This window comes from Musca vetustissima, unplaced genomic scaffold (genome assembly GCF_032173495.1).
Source record: "Musca vetustissima isolate MV318-11 ecotype Yass unplaced genomic scaffold, APGP_CSIRO_Mvet_v1 utg31629, whole genome shotgun sequence".
Taxonomy (NCBI): domain Eukaryota; kingdom Metazoa; phylum Arthropoda; class Insecta; order Diptera; family Muscidae; genus Musca; species Musca vetustissima.
The window spans coordinates 15,118-36,336 of record NW_026882559.1 but is presented as its reverse complement, the minus strand read 5'-3'; the positions used below and the strand labels follow the sequence as shown (position 1 = coordinate 36,336).

Sequence of the window (21,219 nt, the reverse complement as noted above, 5' to 3'; positions counted from 1 at the left end):
TTGTTAAATTGTAGCCGAATTCTGAAATATCTGAGCTAAAACAGTTCAAAATTGTTGAAAAGGCAATAGTTATTTCATGTTTTGAAATTCAACAGAGTAAGTGTAAAATAAGTGTATGTCGGTTCAGCTTTAGCCATAAGTGTAAAATAAGTTTATGCCGGTTCAGCTTTAGCCATAAAAATATTTATAAATATATTATTATATATTGGACTATGTATTGAATCCAGATTTTTTCAATAATTGTACAACAGCTCGCATACATGCTGTGTCAATAACAACAGTAGCAATTTATGCAGCTATATAAGAATCCGCTAATCCTTCGGAAAATAATGCCATAGTATATTGAACTTTAAGAGGGAATATTCCTGTCTTGTTTTCGAATGTACAATTATTTTGGTTGGGCAAAATTTTTAAAATTACATTTTGATTGGACCTTGTGAAAATATTAAAATTTTACTTTCCATCCATTCGTATGTATGGTTAAAATATACATATGTCATCGTCGAGGGAAAAATACCATTATTCTTGTTTTGGAAGCGAATTATAGCATTTTCATGAAAACCTTAAACTCTTTTCACTAAGGCTTTCAAGCGGAGTATGCTTAACATCCTTCTAGATTCTTGACACTGCAATTGTTTATGAGAGGATTAAAAACATGTTGTTGTGTGTAGTAGAATGTCGAATAAATTCCAAGACTTTTATTTACACTCTCATACATCCCGCACAGACTTGTATTATATTCTTCCTTCTCTCTCTTTTCGTGTGTATGTGAGTTTTATATTACGCATAGGTATTTGTGATATTCTGCTGCTGTTGTTGTGCGTGAAACAATTCGGCAACATTTAAAACACATTAGACAAATTCAATTAAGAAGATATATTTGTATTCTCATGCCAAATATATTCCAGGCACACTCACACACACAGACATACTCATTATATACACGTGGAATACGAATGGCAACATTGTTCTAATGAGACATTAACACCGTATTTAGGTATTACCAAAAAACAAAAAAGCAAGAATATCCATAAATATGGGTGAACAGCATATGACTCAGATATCGCGACGGTGTTGATAAATTCTATTTGGTGCTATATACGATTTTGTTTGCACACCCCGGACTAACGTCTAAAATTCAGCTATCAAATAAAATTGATACGAACGTTCTGACCAAATTTGTTCATAGATAACTGTTTTAAATTCAAATAAAAAAATACTTTTGTTAAGAGAGATATTTGCGTAGCGGGAAACGATATTCTGCATAGTTAGTGTTCATGGCCGTAATTTATATTTGATAAATGTCGAATATATAAGGGACCAACTAAAGTATTTGTTAACGATAACCTTTTAATGTAATACCATTCAACGACCCAATGCTGTACGCCTGCCATGGCTTGTCTCGGATCGGGATATTCGTAGTTGTGTGAAACACCGCGTGCCGACGGTTTTAATCGTATGTTTAAGGATAAGGTGATTATCACGTTATGTTCTTATAAATACTTTGTCTAAAATTATGTGTTTAAGATCCGCATATCTGCTGTATTCTCATGGCCCAGTGCTCGTTCCGCACTTTTTCGGTCGTTGTCGTTTCTTCGATTTGGGTAGAATTTAACGAAATTGTTTGTTAACTGTTTTCTTTTTTTATTATTCAATGGGTTCGGGGTGGTGGCATTTTCCGGCATTTGCCAATGAATTCGTGGGATGTGTCATAAATGTACGTGGCTAAGGGTAAAGTGTCATTTTCGTTTGGTAATAAAAGGATTCTCCAATGCCGTGCCATTGTTGTTAATTTTTTTCTCCGTTGTCATTGTCAGTTTCGTTGCAACGAAGTGAAAAACCGGGATGGCTATAATTCAAAATATTGTAATTTTCAACAAGATGGTGGCTGGCGGATACATTCATGCCTGTATTTCGACATAACAGCAGCGGATATGGGGTTTCGAAGTTTAAATGTGTTTTAGTATGTGGGTGTGTGTGTTTGTGCCCAAATTAAATGTGTTTAATGTACTTTTTAACATTTAATGAGTTTTAAAAAGGATTATGCGATAGAAGAAGATTTTTATGATAAACGGCACGACGAAGGTATACATTTCAGATACTCGAAGTGGTGGCAGAGTTGATGCTAAGGCTGATGAGTTTGTTCTGCTGTATAGGAATTTTTGTAGATAGAGCAAACATATTCTTATTTTTATGAAGATTACATTACACGATTCTTCCAGCTATTTGATTTTATCTCTGCCATTTTAATGTGTCTGCAGTAAATGTGAACTTGAATCGTTACTATGAGTTTTCAAGGATTCATTTTGAGTGTATTTATATGAGGAGATAATAAGGTTTCTGTTTTAAGCAAATTATATGTGTACAGAGCCAAAAAGAGATTTAGTATACTACACACAAACATCAACAAATATTGTAGAATACAATTGTTGGGATTGATCATAGGATGATGTGGTTATTGAATTTAGACAATATCTTTCATAAAGCAGAGATTACTTTTTGAACTAAAGAACATTTTAAATTAAAACAACATATTGATTATATTTATACATTTATATGAGGTATCGGCATAGGTGTGTTTTTTCTAAACAAGTTATTTTCAAATAAAATACATTGGATTGCAAATTTGATGAATATTGCGAATGAGATGAAAATGTCACGTCAACGATTTGATTTGTTGTCAGGCAAACCGCGGCTCACGGCACTCGAATAGTTTTCTTCAACCCAACTTTTGCAACAACTTTTTCTTAGTCGTTCTGAATTTTTTTAAATGTAATGGTGAAAAAATCGTCATTTATTGATTTAATAATTATGAAGGATACAAAATTCGTCCTAGAATTCCGAGTAAATATCATCTTAGAATTCCGTACTTTTTAGGGCATAAACTGACAATTTCCAGCACAGAATATCCCCCATACCATGGTGGAATACGGCGGTATGAACGTGGAACAAATCAGTTAACTATTTTTATACAGTCGAGTACGTTTATAACGAACACTGGTTATAACGAACTTTCTTTATAGTGAAGTTTTAAGACATACGGATTTAGCAAACTTTTCTTATAACGAACTATTTATTCGATCCCATCTTTCAGTTTTCATTTATTTTAGTTCGGTTATAGCGAACTTTCTATAAATATACAATATACTTAACGATGACGAACCTGCTCAAAAATTGATTTATAGCTAACGCTGGCAACCTTCACAAAAAAAACTCAGGTTCAAGTACTTTTTAGGGTCGGAAATGATTATGTCGATGAGTTACAAACGGAAAAACGAACATAGTATACCCTCCATACTATGGTGGAACATATAAAAATTGACAAATCGAAATGTCAAACTCTATTCACTTACTTTGGAATTAGTTTAAAAAATTACTGATATACCAAAATGTTCAACAATTTATGTTTCCCTCGGCTCATATCCAATTTCCCATTATTTAACCATTTTTCCCATATTAAACTTATATTAAGTAAAGAGCTGTTAAAGTTTATTATGAAATTTAATACCCTTCACCATATATATATATATATATATATATATATATATTGTTAATTTAAATTATTTTTAGAAATATAGGGACCCTTACCTCGAACTCTTTTCCAAGTAGAAAATAAAATAGCATTTTTTAAACCATTACTTTGTTCAAGGAACAAAATTGTATATGATACATTACACACACACACACGCACGCAAATTCAACCAAACACATTTTAACCCCTTAAATATATGAAACGTAAGCAGAATGATTTTGCTGATGTTCTGAAGATGATGTCCTTGAAGTGTTTATTACTAGCAATGCATCCCATCACCACTGCACACTTTGATGGTACACAGTGTCATATCTGTGGAAGAGATTTCTGTTCAAAGAAGTAGAAGAAGATGATGCAGACTTGCCTACGCATAATTTAACCATGAAATTCAACCGAACAAATTTTGAAGATACAAGCAAACACACGTTCCTGCTGATGCTGTTAACAGACACATACACACTTACTGAAATACTTAGAGCCAATCATATCTGGAAACAAACATGAATTCAGCCACTCAGTCAACACACAAAGAATGATCCGTCCACCCAACATATCATCGTCATCATCCATCACGTGAACTCACCCAGTGATGAGACAGTGAAACATATACAACAATATGAGTTGTAAGAACCAAAACACTTTATAATCGGATTTGTCACATTAAATATTCGTTTTAGAATTATTTCCAAAATTAAATTTGTGATAAATCTGCTACAGAAAATTTGTCTTCATACCTAGAGTAAATAAGAAAATATTTCTATCTTATTGATCAAAGAGAAACTAATATAAAGAAATGTTCGAATGATCGATGAGAAAATAATTTAATGAAATGTTCGTATGCGATTAAAACAACTGTTTTATTGGTTATTCGACCGACAATATAACATTTTAAAGCTATAAAAATTGTGATTATTAAAATCTAAAATGTGTATTCCTATTTTGCAAAGTAATATTTTTATATTATATAGCTCCATGCCTCAATATCTATAGCTTATTTTGGCTCCAACTATATAAGTGCACCGATTCAAACCTTCGTGTTATCCTAAATTTGAAAATTGGACGACCAGTGTGAAAAGAGGACGAAACTTTTAGACACGAAGGCAGATGTTTGCTAAAGAAAATCTAATCCAAAACGCATACGCCTACGCACACTCCACTCTGACACATACAGGCACAGGCACACACAAACAACTAGAATGCAGAAAGTCATAGAATGCAAACAGTCACGCATACATACCGATTAGGTCTATACACAAACATATGCATACGCATACATATGCACACTCAGTGTTTGCTGTCTTGTTTAGATTTGATTTGCTTTAAGTCACGTGTTGATGATGAAAGTCATTCACAAAAGAAGGTGGATAAGGCTGTGACTGACTTATGTGTGCTCGGCAACTGATGCCGGCGTTGATGTGAGGAGGAATGGATAGATGAATGGATGGATGGGTGTATGGATGGAAGACGACAGGGATGTGAATGATGATGTATTAAATGCAAACCAAACCAAAGTGAACTAAACAAAAAATCAAATACACCGAACGGATGTATTAACCGGCCTACATCTTGTATACATAGCAAATGATGCCTTTTGTCTTAGCACGTTGCATGTTGTCCAACATCAACAGCAACAACAAGGACAATTCCACCCTTGCCTGCCACAACTGCCCTGAGAAGATATAAGTGAATAGAATATCTTTGGATGAACCACAGAACCTTGGACAGCTTCATTTACATACTGGCAATCTTTCTCACTCACAATTTAGAGAGCAGCAAGAAAACTGACAAATCAAGAACTAAGCTAAATGCACGACCGACAGACTGACAAACGAACGAACGACCCAAGCAACCAAGTCACAAGTATACTAGAAAGACACAAGTCTTGTCTTGCCTTTTGTAGTCACTTCTACGGCCTACGGACGGCATTGTGGCTTAGTGACTTGATTGTTGTCTTGATTTTCTTTCATTTCGGTCTGTTATTGCGTGCTGTTGCATGGCCACTTCCGGCTGAAAGTACACCACTTAGGATTCTCTTTCTTTTTGTGTATGACTGTGCGAGTGTTGGTATCTCTGTGCTCGTGTGCGTGTCTGCCATAAAAATGCTGAATTGCTTTGGCTGAGTTAAAAATAAGTTCACAATGGAAAGAAGATGCAATTTTCATGGTTTTGTAGAAAATTTCAATTAAGAAATATTGCCGAGTTGGCTAAAGTTCTAATATTTTTAAGAGTATCAAAAAATACTTTGAATGAATATTTAAAGTTTTCAGTATTTATACTTTTGTTTAGTTTTGAATTTCTGAAGACATCGGGATTCGATGGTGCAATAAACTTAAGATCAAATTTAAATCAATAATCACTAAATCGGATTGAAATGGTCAAAAGCGAATTTTGCATTAGATGAATGACTGGCGGTAAATACAATACAGAGATCTCAAATGATACCTAATCATTTTCAGCTAAGCTCATATCTGTAGTAATAATGTACTCCAAACCCAATATTCTGTCCGATTACCAAGTTTGTTCCAAATCGGTTCAGATTATTTATACGCTTCGCTGAAAATATCGCCGCTGTAACTGATAGTGTTGCAGAAGACCTTAATGTGTCGGTTCCTCGTCGTTTTCAGGATTTAGGACTGTCACATTATGGTGTATTTTGCATTAAAATCTACACCTACAACCATATAAAATCCAGCTCGTAGATACGTGGAATGGGTGCATAAACAACAGGCGATGTGCGGCAATTTTTCGAACAAAATTTTCTTCAGCGACGAAGCATATTTCTAACTCGGTGGGTTTGTTATTAAACAAAATTGTCGTATTTGGGGGATCTTAGAAACCTCAAGAAATTTACGAGAGGAAAGGTCTTTATATCCAGAAAAAATTCACTGGTTTGATCCGAAGGTGTGATTGGGACTTCTTCATACTTAGGGGTATGAAGTATGTGTTAGGGTGTATCACAAATCATGTTCCTTCCAAATTTGGATTTTGTCTTGATTCATTAAATTATACATTATTTGAAATGTTTCATGGGCATACAGAACTGTATGCCTAGTATGTAGTGGTATTCAATGGGGCGATATATTTTTTAGCTCAATGTCAACATTTCATAGAATTATACTTCCTTGTTCAATTGGGTGCGACTCTCGTTGTAAATTTTGATTAAAGTATAAATATAAATCCCATACACCGGCATCATTTTCAGCAATAGAGAAGCATATATAATAGTATACATGCTTATAGCAGCAAATCCACCACAATTTCTGATTCTCTCATTTCTATATCTGCTAGACCGCAGAGTACGGATGGGAATGTTTTTTTTTTTTCTTGAACAATTCCTTGTTTCTGTCACAATTTTCAAGTGAAGCATGTTTAAGTGGCCGACGGTGGGTATCAACCGTCGTTGCTTAGCTTCTTAAATGTTTCTAGGCCTTCATTGAGTTTCTCTTTGTTATACGACAAGCGGTATGCGGTATGGAGATAAAATCGCCGTTCTCTCCAGAATTTCTGGTCAAAAATCCCAGTAAATGTAGCAGCAGTAATATGGAAATATTCGTCCATAAGACAAGAACTTCTTGAGCACGCACTCTTTTGTTTTGTGCTATTTTATCATTTTTTTTTCGTTCGTCGCCTTGGTCCTGTTCCCTGCGTGTCTTTGCAAATTTATGCACTAAATTCTTTAGATATGACAAGGGGGCTTTCTCTGCTGATGTGTTTCCGCCCCTTTTCAACTTAAAAACAAAAATGTAGGATAGAAGGAGGGTGGCGGTGGTGTTAATAGCAGTGTAGAAAATGCATTTGCACACAGTGACGACGACGACGATGATGGTGATACTGATGATGATTTTGTCGTTGCTTCTGGGATGTGGGCGTTTGATATGTTGTCTGTTGTCTTCTTGGTGTTTGCCTTGCCGGTTTAGTGCACTTGGTACTGCTGCTGTTGTCAGTCTTGTGTTTGTTGGTGAAACTTTCTCCTTAGCTTGAGACGAAAAACAGTGCAAAAGTGTAAATGCCCAATGGCTTAGAAGGATGTTGTTGTTGCTGTTTTTTGTTTCTTGATGATGCTCTGAAAAGATTTAAAATAGATCTTTGGTTGCAACATAGTTATTGTTGAATTCTTAAAGAGGACATTTTTTTGTCAGTCAGTTCTTCCTATTAAAGGAAACAGATCCAACTTTTGAAAATAAATATTTTTTAGTTATTTAAAGTTTGTTTAATATTTTTTTTTTATAAAAAATGTACGACACATGTTAAATAAATTTCTGAATTTTAGGACATTTTAGGTGCATAATTAGCGTTTTACAGTCGATACGAAAGCTATGAAGATCTTGTCAAAAAGGTTATGAAAGACATTTTTTTTTCAATTATACCAAAAATACGGATAATAACTCGAGATAGAGGAGCGGACGCTACGTTTTTAAAACATTCTCATTCGAACTGACTGCAAGTATGTCATCTCAAAATTAGCCTGCAATAATTGAAACTAAATATATTAAGTTTCCATGATGTATATGGGGAAAAAGTTGATCAACTTTTGCAAATAATGGGTGGCGATATCGTTACGTTTTCTTTACTTTTTAGAGTTGAACTGTGGCCTTTATTTAAATGACGTATCATTAACATTTTACGGCAATATTCCCCAAAATGTTTTTTTTTTTTGTTAACATAATGTCTTGACATTTCGTGGTGGAAACATTAAAAATTGTTATGATGTTACCTTAATTATTTTAAATGATTATTAATATATATTTTTGAAAGCCAACAGCCAACACTTTGTGAATATGTAATTTCTCAAAACTCCGCTCCCCATCCACTGTTTATGTTCACTCGATGAATAATCCATGAAGAAATTTCTTAACAATAGGATGTGTTATTTTCCAAAAATTTGTTCTTTGGTAAATTTAAATGTGTGTGTGTTTTTTTTTTGTATGTGTTCCTTATCCATCCACTTTTGCTCATTCCCCTTCTTTGTCGTCGGTTCATCTTTACGAGAGTTCTAATAAAAAAGTCTATTGTTATATAAAATATGCGTGTTTGTATTTCAGTGTGCACTGCATAAACTCATTAGAATTCTTTGTGTAGAAGTAACTTAACGGTATACAAATGCAAATTTCCATTCAACTGTGTCAGTAGACGAACGAATGCTTGAAGTTCATTTTTTTTTTCTGTGTATGAAATTCGACAGATTCTGTTCGGAAACTGCAAACAATATTGAACAGTGGGCCGAAGACGAGTTAATTTTTTACAGAAAAATATATACATATCATTATAGAGCTAGTTTTGTAATAGCATATATCCACTTACGCTGTTCTTGGCATACCCGAACTTGTGGGCATCTACCACTATCTAATCATCCTTAAATAATCGATTTCGTGTTAAATTTTAACTAACGAAAATTTTAATGGAAAGCAAATGTGTACTGAACGTAGTATAGAGACACTAGACAATTGTTTCTCTTCAAACCCCTGTGCGGGCAACACATAAAAACAGCATCTAACATCCCCGGCCAAGTTCTAACTATAAAGCTCTTTCTCATCCACCTTTAGGATGTACACATATACATATGTAAATTTCTATTCAGTTAGATTTTTTCTCTGGAAATTCTTTGTGTTGTTCTTGTTGGCATTTAGTAGAGTGGAGTCTTATCTGAGCCGATTGTTGTATTGTAACAGTCCAATGTGTGTGTGTGTATGTGTGCCCATGATTGGTGGGTCTATCTTTATTTGTATGGAAGTACTTGGAGTCGGATCGACTCAGCACTGCTATGGAATGAATGTGTAGTTCATGTGTGCATAAAATTGAATCTAAATTTACAACAAATTGTTCTCCGGAGACACATTATGTCGTTTATATGTGTGTGTGCGTTCGTTTTTTGTGTTGTTTTGTTTTTAGTTCAGATGTGCGTTTGTTGGCTTGCTGGCTGGTTGGATGGTAATGTAGCGAATGGCAATATTGCAGACATTTCTTTTATTTTAATTTGACTGCCGTAGTTCTTTTTTTGTTTTTTAACAACCAAAATGATTATTTTTTATTTGTTTATGAATAGAATATAAAATGGGGTCTGCAATATTTTGACTTTCATGTCTCTTCTACCCCCAAACAGTTAGTAGTTTAATGATTTTTGTGTAGTTATTGTATGATTTTGGTTTACTTTATTGGTTGGTTGCTTCTTTTTTAAATATGAATATTCTTGTTATTTCGAGTAAATTTTAGTTGCTGATTTGTCTTATTTCGCTTGCAATTATCTTCAATTGGATGGACAATAAGTTTGCTGAAGTGAATATAAGTAATCGTAAAATTTAAGATATTTTTTGAGAGGAATGTTGAAGCGGAAGTAATCGTGGATTTAAAGTATCTGCTAATCTGGATCTCATTCGAATAAAAATAGAGGATTTCCCCATGTTCCGTTTGTGGGTGTATTGAATTTATGTATTTTTATTGTAATTTTTAATCTTAATTTTTTTTTAATTTGTATACAACAGATATACATTTGGAGCTTTTAGAATGATTCGAAAAATTCACTTAATGATGTATTTTTAAAAGGAAATAAATAGGTACGAATTATATAAAAAGTTTATCGCTTTGTTTAATCAGAAAAAAGGGGGTTACCAGTTGTCTTAGTTGTCTTGTGATTTTTAGGACAATATATTTTGTTGTAAAAATGTAATGTATTAGTAAATTTATGACTTGAAGTATATTCACCCTTTATAAATTTTCGAATAATTCTTTAGAACTATGATCTTAGAATTGTATTGTGATACAGTGTGTTAATTTCGTAATTGTTATTTTGCTATTTTATACTCTTTTTCAAAAACTCCACTAAGTTTTCATTCGCCAAAAATTCCTATAGATTTCCCTGAACTTTGATTACATTTTTCTTAAGCATAAAGTTTATGTGGCATCAAGACTTACATATACAAATGCGATATGTATTCATGAATTTGTATGGTTGCTTTTGGCAACACAGAAACAACAACAAAGTGCATTTTGAGAAACTTATTCCTGTAAATATATTTAATTAAAGTGCTTATTATCTTGCACTGCATTTTAATGAGTTTATCATCCTGACTCCAAATGGCATACATCAGGATGTGTTTGTTTTAACATCGTCTAGTGGTGAATATATGGAAGTGTGGTGGGGGGTGACATCCCTTTCATATCCTCTGCCAAGGTGGTTTGGATTTCTTATTTTAAAATCGTCTTACCAATGAAGAAAAGTGTATACATTTCATTATTTTTATGCATTGCACATGGCCATGCAATTATTTGCCACCAACAGTTTGCTGGGTTACATTTACAACATAAGTAAGATGTATGTATGTAAGTGTGTTCGTGTGAAATATAAATCCACACCAAAAACAAAATAAAAAAATAATACCATTTATTGAAAATATTCGTAGAATGAGTGGCGAAGCCACACTGCAAAATTGTATAAATCCTTGAAATGGCAAACTCATAGCATGAGTGGTTGGTGAAGCATCTAACAAGGCTGAGTCATGAGTAGCTTTCTCATCAGCATCATCTTCATTTTGGGTATCTTTCTCTACTTAAGTCGAGACTTAACTCTCATTGCTACTAAAGTGTAATTAACGACGATTCTGTTGCAATTGTGGCAATTGTTTTGGTTTTAATTCCCACCACTGGGAGCAACACTAAAACGATGTTGCCGTAGTTTATAAATCAGATTTCAAATTAAATGACATAAAAAGCGTTTGGTCGCATTAATTTTTTTTAATAATCTATATTAATTTCTATAACAGCAGGAAAATTTAAAGGAAACTTATACTTTTAGATCAAACTTAGTTAAATCTGTTGTTATTCCGATTTCATGTTATCGCAAAGTTTTAGAATAGTTTTCTACACTGTTCCAAATCCTGCAAAAATCCACTATTAATCGTTATAACTTTTGTCGATTTTTTTAGATTTAAAGAATTAGATAAGTTTTTGTGTACAGGGACGGGCCAAGGTTTGTTAGTGTAAAATCCTGCTGAAACCAAATGTTAATATATAAACACCGGTTTCATGGTAAAATGGTCAAAACCCATATAATTTTATATGAATATTATCGTCATATATGTATTCTCTATATGAAGTATTTCTCTTGTTTTCCTATTTTTAGTAGGCAAACAATAAACTAGATGGCAACACCGGACAACTGCAATAATGCAAACATAATAAAAATCTCACAATAACATCCATGTACATACTTTCGTGTGTGTGGATGTGTTTCGTGAAATCTCAGTTATATTTTCTGTCTGTGTTCGTTTATAAGATGTGGAATGTTACTTGCCATTGCCACAATTACTTGCAACATCCACAATGCTTGCTGCTTTTGTTGGCTGGCGCCTGTTGGTGGTGTTCTATGCTGGCATTCTGTCTATGTTTGTGTACGAGTATTTACTGCTTTTGAATTGTGAATTTTTCGAAATGTAACTTTTTCTTTCGTTTTTGTCTGTTTTAATCTTAAAATAAATGCATGCAAAGACAGTAATGAGTGTTGTTGTGTGAAAAAGGCGATATTTGTTATAGAGATGTAATTGTTGAAAATTCGAGCGGGGGAAAGATTATATCCTATCCCATATCCAAAAATATGATTTTTAAACTTTCACTATGTCCACTGCATTAAACCACATGCACACTTGAGGATTACAGTTTTCCTCCTGAAATCTTAAAATTTGTGCTGAATAGTTACGTTTCAGAAATATTTTTTATAAGAGTATTTGCAATATTTATCGTATTAAAACCCAAATTGTCTTCGACGAACTTATCAAAAATATTGATGAAATTTCCTGAAAATGTACTCAGACCACTTGATCATCAACATAGTCACAATGTTGCTAAGTGTTCGATTTTTTGGGATAGGGTTCGTGGGTTTACACAACTTTATTGCCATTAAAATAGGCATAGCAATTGCCAGCAGTCCATTCCCCTATCCTACCGAAAATAAAATCTGAATGGCAAACTCTATAACTCATATGTCTGTGAATGTGAATATCTGCCCAAACATCTTCGAACATACATTCATTTATGAATTCATTGTTGAAAAACAGAACAACTCAAACTGCAATCCGAAATTTTCTCTGTTGTTTATAAGTGCAAGTTGGTAAAGGATAATTTAACAATTCCCTCTACCACACATACAGTGTTTAAAAACGTTGAATGAAATCATTGCCTCGCCAAATGTTATTCTACATTAAATTCCACCCGATTGTATCACTGTTCCCGACAATGTGCTCCGCATATGGTTTTCATATTCCGATTGCAGCATGAGTTGCTCATGCATTTGTTATTGTTAATGTTCCAACTGAGATTTGCCCAAAAGAAGAATGAAAAAAAATTTGATTTTAATACAGCTCCGAAAGTGATTTTCTTTTTCTTTCGACTGGGTTTTGTATTCTTTTATTTTCTGTATTGTAAAAATATATCTGTCTAGTTGTGGTGCTCTACTGTGAGGAGGACTATCATATTGGCGATTCAACACATATTTGCCAAGTACAAAACACATACTACCTTATAATATTAAAATAAAATGTTGGTTTATAGATTCCAGTGGAATTCATGTTAAAAAATGATACCTTATACGTTGGGTAGTGGCCTATTAGTGTCTGTAAACGACAGATTGTTTTCGAATATATTGTTTTTTAAAAGAAAAATAATTTTGTCACACTTTCGAAACAAATAGAACCACAACATTTCGACTTAAGCTACCACAAGTCTACACTTTCTTCAGATCCAAAATATTTGCCATTTTGTTTGCTTGCAAGAACGCTTCCCCAAGTATTTGCCTGTTGTATCGACATAAAAAAAAATTCACAAGGATTTTCACCGAGAGTGAATGTTATCTCGAACACCCCACCCATAAATGCAAGTGTATGTACGATTATTTTGAACATTGCTGTTTGTGTTTGTGTGTACATTTACACAAAATGTGCATAAGTATTTATGAATGAAGAAAATTTTGTGGAAAAACTAAATAGATTTTTATCTTCTTCGAAATTGCTTTACATAAAAATAATAATAAAATGTAATGAACGAATCGAGTAAAGAACGATAGAACAACGAGTAAGAGCCTGCAAAAGCGAGATGCACACAATCCAACGATGGAAACAAACAAACAAACAGACAAAGGCAGACACCAGTGAAGGATTCTCTATAAGGAATTGAAGGCAAGAAATGGCATTGCCAAACAGGAAACTTTAAATTAAAATAATTATTTTTTGAATAACATAGTTTGTTTCCTTAATATTTCTTCTATTAGAATAAATGGATATCATTCAAAACAGAATTTGTGTCGTAAATAAAATACAACAATAACACTTGTGGTATTTAATATAATTGTTTGTTCTTCTTCTTCTTATTTTCGGCTCATGTTTATTGACATTTTATATAAAAATGAGCATCATAGATATGGGGTTTGTGCAATAAGATCTGCAAAATTCAATTAAAAATAAGGCATTGCTTGTATTTCTAGGATGCTTTGTATTACAAATGCTATATATCGGGCCTTTTTGTTATACATAGTAAATATATTGGTTACCGTTATGTGGGGGCTATACATAACGGTAACTCCAACATTCGGTTTTTGGGGATGTTGATCATGTTTTCAACCGAATTGACTGTTTAGACAATCTCTAATACCGCTCAATAACGCTCAGTATGTTTGTAATGTTGGGCACGTTTTTCAATCGAATCGGTTGTAATTGTGTATTTTGGAATCTAATTGGTATAAAACCTACCTAACAAAACCTATGAAAATTGGTAAAATATTGATTATTAAGCAAAAAATATTATTGAAATGGATGGCTATCGCAATCACCGGACCTGAACACAATAGAAAACTTCTGATCAATTGTAACTTCAATCTGATTAAAAATTTGTGGTATGTTGTTCCACATACAAGGCACTCCTTGGAGCAGATATGGGTCTTCGAGGATTAAGTCCTACATTTCCAGAGCAATGTTGTTTTGGTCGAAATTAATCAATTAAGCAATCAGATGGATCACAAACCAGCCTATTTTTTACTTCATCCCTAACCATAACCCTTTATTCGCTTTCGGTCATAATTATTTTTAGTAAAGTGATCAGCAATGCCATTGTCTCCTTGATGGACACAAATTATCAGAATAATTTTCTACCTCGTGGGAATATTCCTCCATACATATCAAGTGTAATAATTGTATGACAGTCACATAAACGACAGTGAAGTTCATTAAAGTTCAAGTGAAATTGTCTGGCACTCAGCTATCACAGCGAGCAGTACAAATGAACTCGTATTTAAACAATTGAAACCCAAACAGAAATTAACAAGCGGCAATAATCCCCATACAAACTCCTGCCACCCCTCCCCCCATGAAGTACTCGTGCTTGGCTGGCTACAGTGTCATTTGCAATTTTCCCAACTGCAATTAACATTTGCTCTCCCGTCATTTAGTTAATCTCTGTTTATATACATTTTAAACTCTTTTCCATGGCTTTTTAGCCTTTGCAGTATTTTTAATATTTACATAATAAATAATAATATTGACATTACACTCGAATACTTTGTTTTCGCTAACGAAACTAACTTTGGACGTTTTTTGTTTTTTTTTTTTTTTATTTTTTTCTTCTATTTTAAAAATAATGTTTTCTTCTTTTTTATCGTTTCAGAGGATTCGGCTTCATAACATTCAGTGATCCAGCGAGTGTAGATAAAGTTTTAGCTCAAGGTACACACGAAATAGATGGTAAAAAGGTAAAGACAACAACAACTCTTTCAAATATGCATAATATGCACTTTTCATTTTCCCGCTCACCCTACCAGTCTGATCATATTCCCCATCTATTTTCATTTGGTTTGAATGTATTTGTAATTTTAAGCAGCAGACAAGTGGTGTCGTTGTTTTTTCTGTTTCTGGTCCACAGTCCCGCTTGTTTTTGTTTCGTTAAATGCTATGAAAATATTTACTAATGAAAAGGAAACGAGGAATGTTAACATCCACATATGTGGCAAATGTCAGATATCAGTTACAAAGGATGGATGGCCTTACCTCTGGTACATGGCCAACTCGCTTATCCACATTGCACACAGTCAGGTCGTCACAAAGGATTTCGGTTGATGGTAAAAAAATGAAACCAAAAAAAAAGTTATGAAACTACGTTGCTGGTATTGAATTTTGACGTCAACTCATGTCCCGTTACTGATTGACAAGTTTTAATGTTTTAATTTCTATGTTTGTTCAAAGACAAAGGAGTTTTTGTTCTCCTGCCGAGTTACCTTTTTTGGTTCATTTCTAATGTTTGGTAAGCGGGACGAGGTAGTGGTTCGTCAGGTGGAAAGGCTTCAGAAAATTGTTTGTAAACAATTTTAATTACGACACTTTATGTTGGCAACAAAAGCTTCCAAGCAGAAGAGAAAAACAAACATGAACGAATTTGAACAACAAAAAAGAAGATAAATACCTGTATGGGTAGCCGAGAACACAGGAAGTCTTATGGGCAAAGTTGCTCAGATAACAACCACAGCCATAGAATTTTCACTTTCTTTTTTATTCGCTTCTGCCATTTTCAAGTTTTAATAATTTTTATTTGAGTAAAATTTTCTTTCAAGAAATCAACCAGAGCCTCTAGGCGGTTTCTTAAACCTTTTATTGCTTTTTCGAAATCGCATTTTTGTACGGCATTGAGTAAAACAAGTATTAAATTCTATCCAGATTTTAAAGGGCACCAATATGTTTATATCTTTTTAGATGTAGGGGTTTTAAAGAGTGTTCTGCTGGACATTTGAAATGTGTTAAACGTTCAAAAGTTCCAAAGGAATTTCTATTCATATTATTAACATTGTTCACAAAATGCTGTTGGATAAATAGTTCGGGAGTAATCATCCTCCCCCAGGTCATTTGATAATGACACCAAAGATCGGTTATATATCCAAAAGTTGTTTCACGTCACCTTTTTTGGGTTGCTTTCTTATACAGGATACCATGTTTAATATACGCAGATTCCGACAACAACAGCCTGGGCTTTCAAAAAATTCCCATGCCGTCATATCACTTGATTTTATACATATTTATCATGCTGGAAAATGGTTCAATCTATTAAAAATATATCGAAAATAATAATCGGTCCACTTCAAGTATTTTAATATAACATCACTAATAAAATGTGGTCTAAATTTGTGATTTTCCATTTTAGTGGTTATAAGAGAAAAACTACGCATAAATTTATTGTTTTAATAAACAATAAAATTGTAAAAAATATTTACTAACTTGTAGTATTGTTTATTTTCACATTGACATTTAGCATTGTTGAATAGTTCTCAATGTTTATTAAAAAAAAAACTCCAACAAATATAAATTGATTTTGTTTTTCTGCTCAAACTGATTTCTAAATCTGAATCATTTGTGCCACTTTAATATTCAGTGTTGATTGCTATCACAGCTTTTTTCTCTCTCTCTCCCCCATTGATATTCACTCATTTGGAAACATATTTTTTGCATTATTTATTCATCAGCGTTTCCTCTGCTTTCCGCATTTTAATTTCATATTCAATTTCAGACTAAATCTCCATTGGTCGCATGGAATGCGTCGTCCTCTTCCGAGCAATTCAGTTATACCGTTTTTTATTTTTTAATTTTCTCCATATCCGTTTATGTTTTTAATATCTCTTCCATTCTTTCAACATCACTTTTTGTTGTTGTTTTTTTGTTTCCTCTATCGGTATTCTATGTGGATTTCGTTGTAGGTTTATTTATCTAAATACTTATAAAAAACGAAACGAAATGAAACACCAACACCATTATGCCGTTGATTAGTTTTTATTTAAATCACTAACAACAAAATTTAGTACGCTTGTCAGGTTGGCAACCAACACAGGCACACATCGAATACTTCACACTTAGCCAATCAAACTCGCACAAAATCGATTTCCTCAATTTCAGAATTTATTCAGCATTTTTAAGCGGAAATCAATTTTCAGGGTATTTTTTTTTTAGATTGGGGGGAACATTTTCGAGGGAAAATATATGTATATTTATGACTGCTATGTAGGCAGTAAATTGTTCAATAAATATCAGCAATTGCACAGTGGTAAAGTTATTTTAGTCATTGCCCAAAAGAGGAACCAAACTAGTCCTCGAAAATACATTAGGGCAAGAGAATTGTGGCAAATACTCACATAAACCCATATTTCTAAAAATATCACATCATTCCCCTTTGAGCTCAAATCACCTAACACACACATATATTTTTCGAATTGAACATTTTCTGTTAAATTCCAAGACGATTTAGTCCTCTATCCCCTGGGTCCTAATGTCTCCGTGTTAGGGAGTTTAGTGTGCATGTTTCGTTCTGTTTACGTTAATTTCATTAAAAATCAAAACATGTTTCTTACGAAAAACTTTTCATTTCCATATGAATTTTTAGTAGTTCTGCTATGTGTGTATGTATGTTCATGCGTGCTATGCCGTGCTGTGCATATGTTTGTAATAGAAGCACAAAATGTTTCGTTTCTATTTGACAAGACCCTGTGTTTGTTTTTATTTTTATATTTTAGTTAATAGTTAATTGCTGTATGTGATAGCAAAAGGGAAAAAGGGTTGCGGAAATGGGTTATATTCTAATAACACAAGGATCACAAGTCGTGTTGCCACCGCCAGTCATCTTAGGTGGGGCAACTATTAAAGTTAGACATTCTATGTCAATATTTTACGGGGGCAAAGTTTACTTTCTACTATTGTCATCGCAAAATATTAAGACATTTTTAAAACTGAAATATTTTAAAGTCGTGAATTATTATTTTTTAACGTCCAATGTGCAAAATAATAATAAAAAATGTAGAATTCAACTACTAATAGTGTGAATGTGCTATAAGAGGATTAATAAAATTATTAACACATACAGTTTGGAACAAGTACCTCAATCAGTCCATTTATATGAGACAAATAAAGTTTTTAAAAGTAAGGAAAGGAAAAGTATTTTCTATGTATCAAATCGGCCATATGATGAGAGCATAAAAATAACGGACTTACGTTTGATTGGATCATTTCTGTTTAATTTTATAAATCTTTTAAGAAACTCACATAGCTTGAGAGGGTGAGGATTTCCAAAAATTGAGGTTAAATAATTTTCAATTGAGAAAATAGATCGTCGAAACATTTCCATTTATTATTTTCAAATTTCAAAATTATTACAAATCTCTAAAGATGCTCTGCAAACTTTTCCAAAACCTGACGTGTCGAACTAATGTGTACCGTGTATGATTTTTGGCAAATCATACCCTTAATTTATTAATCCGTTAAGTTTTGTGTTTGAATCAATTAATTTTTCTTTCTTTGTTGTGGCACATTTCAAAAACATTCTTGGCCAAGAAAACTATCCCTCAATCTATATTTACTAATGATTTCTTAAGGGTTGTCATGTTAAGGGTTTAGTAAGAGATTTATTTGTATGATAAGCAAAAATAAAAATAGGAACTAGAACACATTTGAAATTTGAAAGTGATTGTGGCCATCACATACTGCAATTTAGGAATTCGGAAAGTCATGGTCATAATGATAAGAATGACAGATAAATCAATGTTTCTATACCGTTTCAATTATCTATATTATTTATAAAAATTTCGAATGTAATTTGTGTAGTTTTCAAGGTAGCTGAAATTATTGTCTAAGGTAGATAAAATTGTGTTGTTGTATTAAATTCAGTAGACTGAATATGTTGAGTATATCCCTATCTATCGTATTCCTAATTATTTTTTGAAATGTTTATTACAATAACTACTGCTGTAAGCTTTTTTTAAATACAGGTTTTATTATTATTTATGAGTCAAATAAAAGAAGATAACCTTTTTCCCAGAAAAGTGTGCCATTAAAATGTTATGCTTATTTGACAAAAAGAAAATTAAATGTTTTCTAAATTTTATTTGGGATCTAAGCAATTTATTCTTACAAGTAATCTTCTTCCTTTTCGTTTCGTTCTTTCGTTGCAGGTCGATCCAAAAGTAGCATTTCCCCGAAGAACACATCCCAAAGTAAGTACAAAATAATTGATGATGGTATTAATAATAACAACAAAACTCATAAAAATATTTTGTTTTAAACTAAGAATTGAAATGGAGAGATATTCAAGTAGACATACAAACATCATTACAATTTACCGAAACACTTGTTATGTACAATGAATAGTTAAGATAAGATTTAAGGCGATGAAAAATGTGCTCTGTGAGATTGCATTATATTTTCTCTAGGGTACTATGAAGATAACTGTTGTTGTTTTTAAATGCGATTTAACATATTCATGTAGTATAGAGTAAAATAATGTAGAAAAGTTGTGGATTGTTGCTCTGTCTCCGATAGTATTGAATATCTACAAAATCAACAGCTTCAAGCCTAAAGTCTCAAATTGTAAGAAATATAAGTAAAGTATGTAGCTTCGAAAAAGCAAATCTGACAACCACTCAATCTTAAATCACATGTGTATCCTACATTTTTCATTAGAGTAACTTCGGGTAATGTGGACTCCATTTTCCTTTTTTTTTTGGTATTGTTGACATAATAATGCAAAAATATAGGGGTTCCTGTTTTGGAATATCTCCAATTTAAGGGAACCGCACCATTTGCGGTATTTAGAAGGTGCTAGCTTCATTTTCAAGCATTTTTTAAGATATGTGGGTGGTCCACATTAGACGCATAGTTCACATTACCCGAAGATACTCCATATTTGGGCCCTGTAATACGAACACATAAACCCAGAATACTATATATGGGCAATATTGCCAATTTTTTAATATTCCATTTTCAAAAAATAAGCTTTTTTGTTTTTGTGGCACATCTATGATTTTTGGTACTCATATAGTGAAAAATGTTCTGACTCCGAAACCGTTCGCGATCAAATTTTTGGTTGATGCGCGCAAAAGTTATCGAGGTTTTAATTTTGGGCATAAGAAAAAATCTTAAAATTACGCCATTTATTATATTGACCAAAAACGTTGATATATATCTTCCTCCATAAAATAAGAATATGAATATATTATAATAATCACGATAAAGTTGCACATATTCGCGAAATATGAGAAAAATAAAAAATATATCAGATTACATCAATATTTTCATTATATTAATGTCATGTATCATCCTAAAAATGAATTTAAAAATATGTACATAATCTAAACACCATGGCGAATCAAATGATATCAAAATCACACAAGTCCGTGTAGCGGTTTCTAAATCAAAGCGACATCAAAACAAGATATTGAGGAAAAATATTTGTTTTTGGTTCGAAAAAATAATGTCATCATATTAATTTTTTTAATTGTATACAAGAAATTTGAGAAAAAAATGTTGGGGTTATTCTGCTATTTTACCCGAATTTCGCCGAAAAATTTACATATATAATAATAATCACTTTTTGTGTATAAGTATACGCCTTGCGGATTATATCAAGACCCTTCCGATAAATCTTAGAATTCTATAAATAGGAATAAATGTTAAAATAAAATAATATTATGAAATATACATTTTAAATTGCGTGTAAATCGCGTAATTCTCAAAATCATTTGATGCGCATGCGGTTTCTAGGAAGTACTGAAGTTTGTCTTCCAATCCATATATATTTTGCGAAATTTTATTTGACGGCTAAGATGTGCCGCACGTTACATTGAAGTACCCAAAAAATCGTAAAACGCGAATAATTTCCGAAATCTCTATATGCCATTAACG

The 21,219-nt window shown here is 32.7% G+C and overlaps 1 protein-coding gene across 1 annotated transcript in view; it reads left to right on the top strand.

Annotated features, from left to right (window-relative positions):
* Positions 1-19,555, top strand: part of LOC133329041 (RNA-binding protein Musashi homolog Rbp6-like) — a 128,435-nt gene extending 108,880 nt beyond the window's left edge. The window contains exons 4-5 of the mRNA XM_061537539.1: positions 15,176-15,260; positions 19,491-19,555. Coding sequence (XP_061393523.1) covers positions 15,176-15,260; positions 19,491-19,547 — 142 coding nt within the window. The 3' untranslated portion in view covers positions 19,548-19,555. The remainder of the gene's footprint in view (positions 1-15,175; positions 15,261-19,490) is intronic.
* The last annotated feature ends 1,664 nt before the right edge of the window (positions 19,556-21,219 follow it).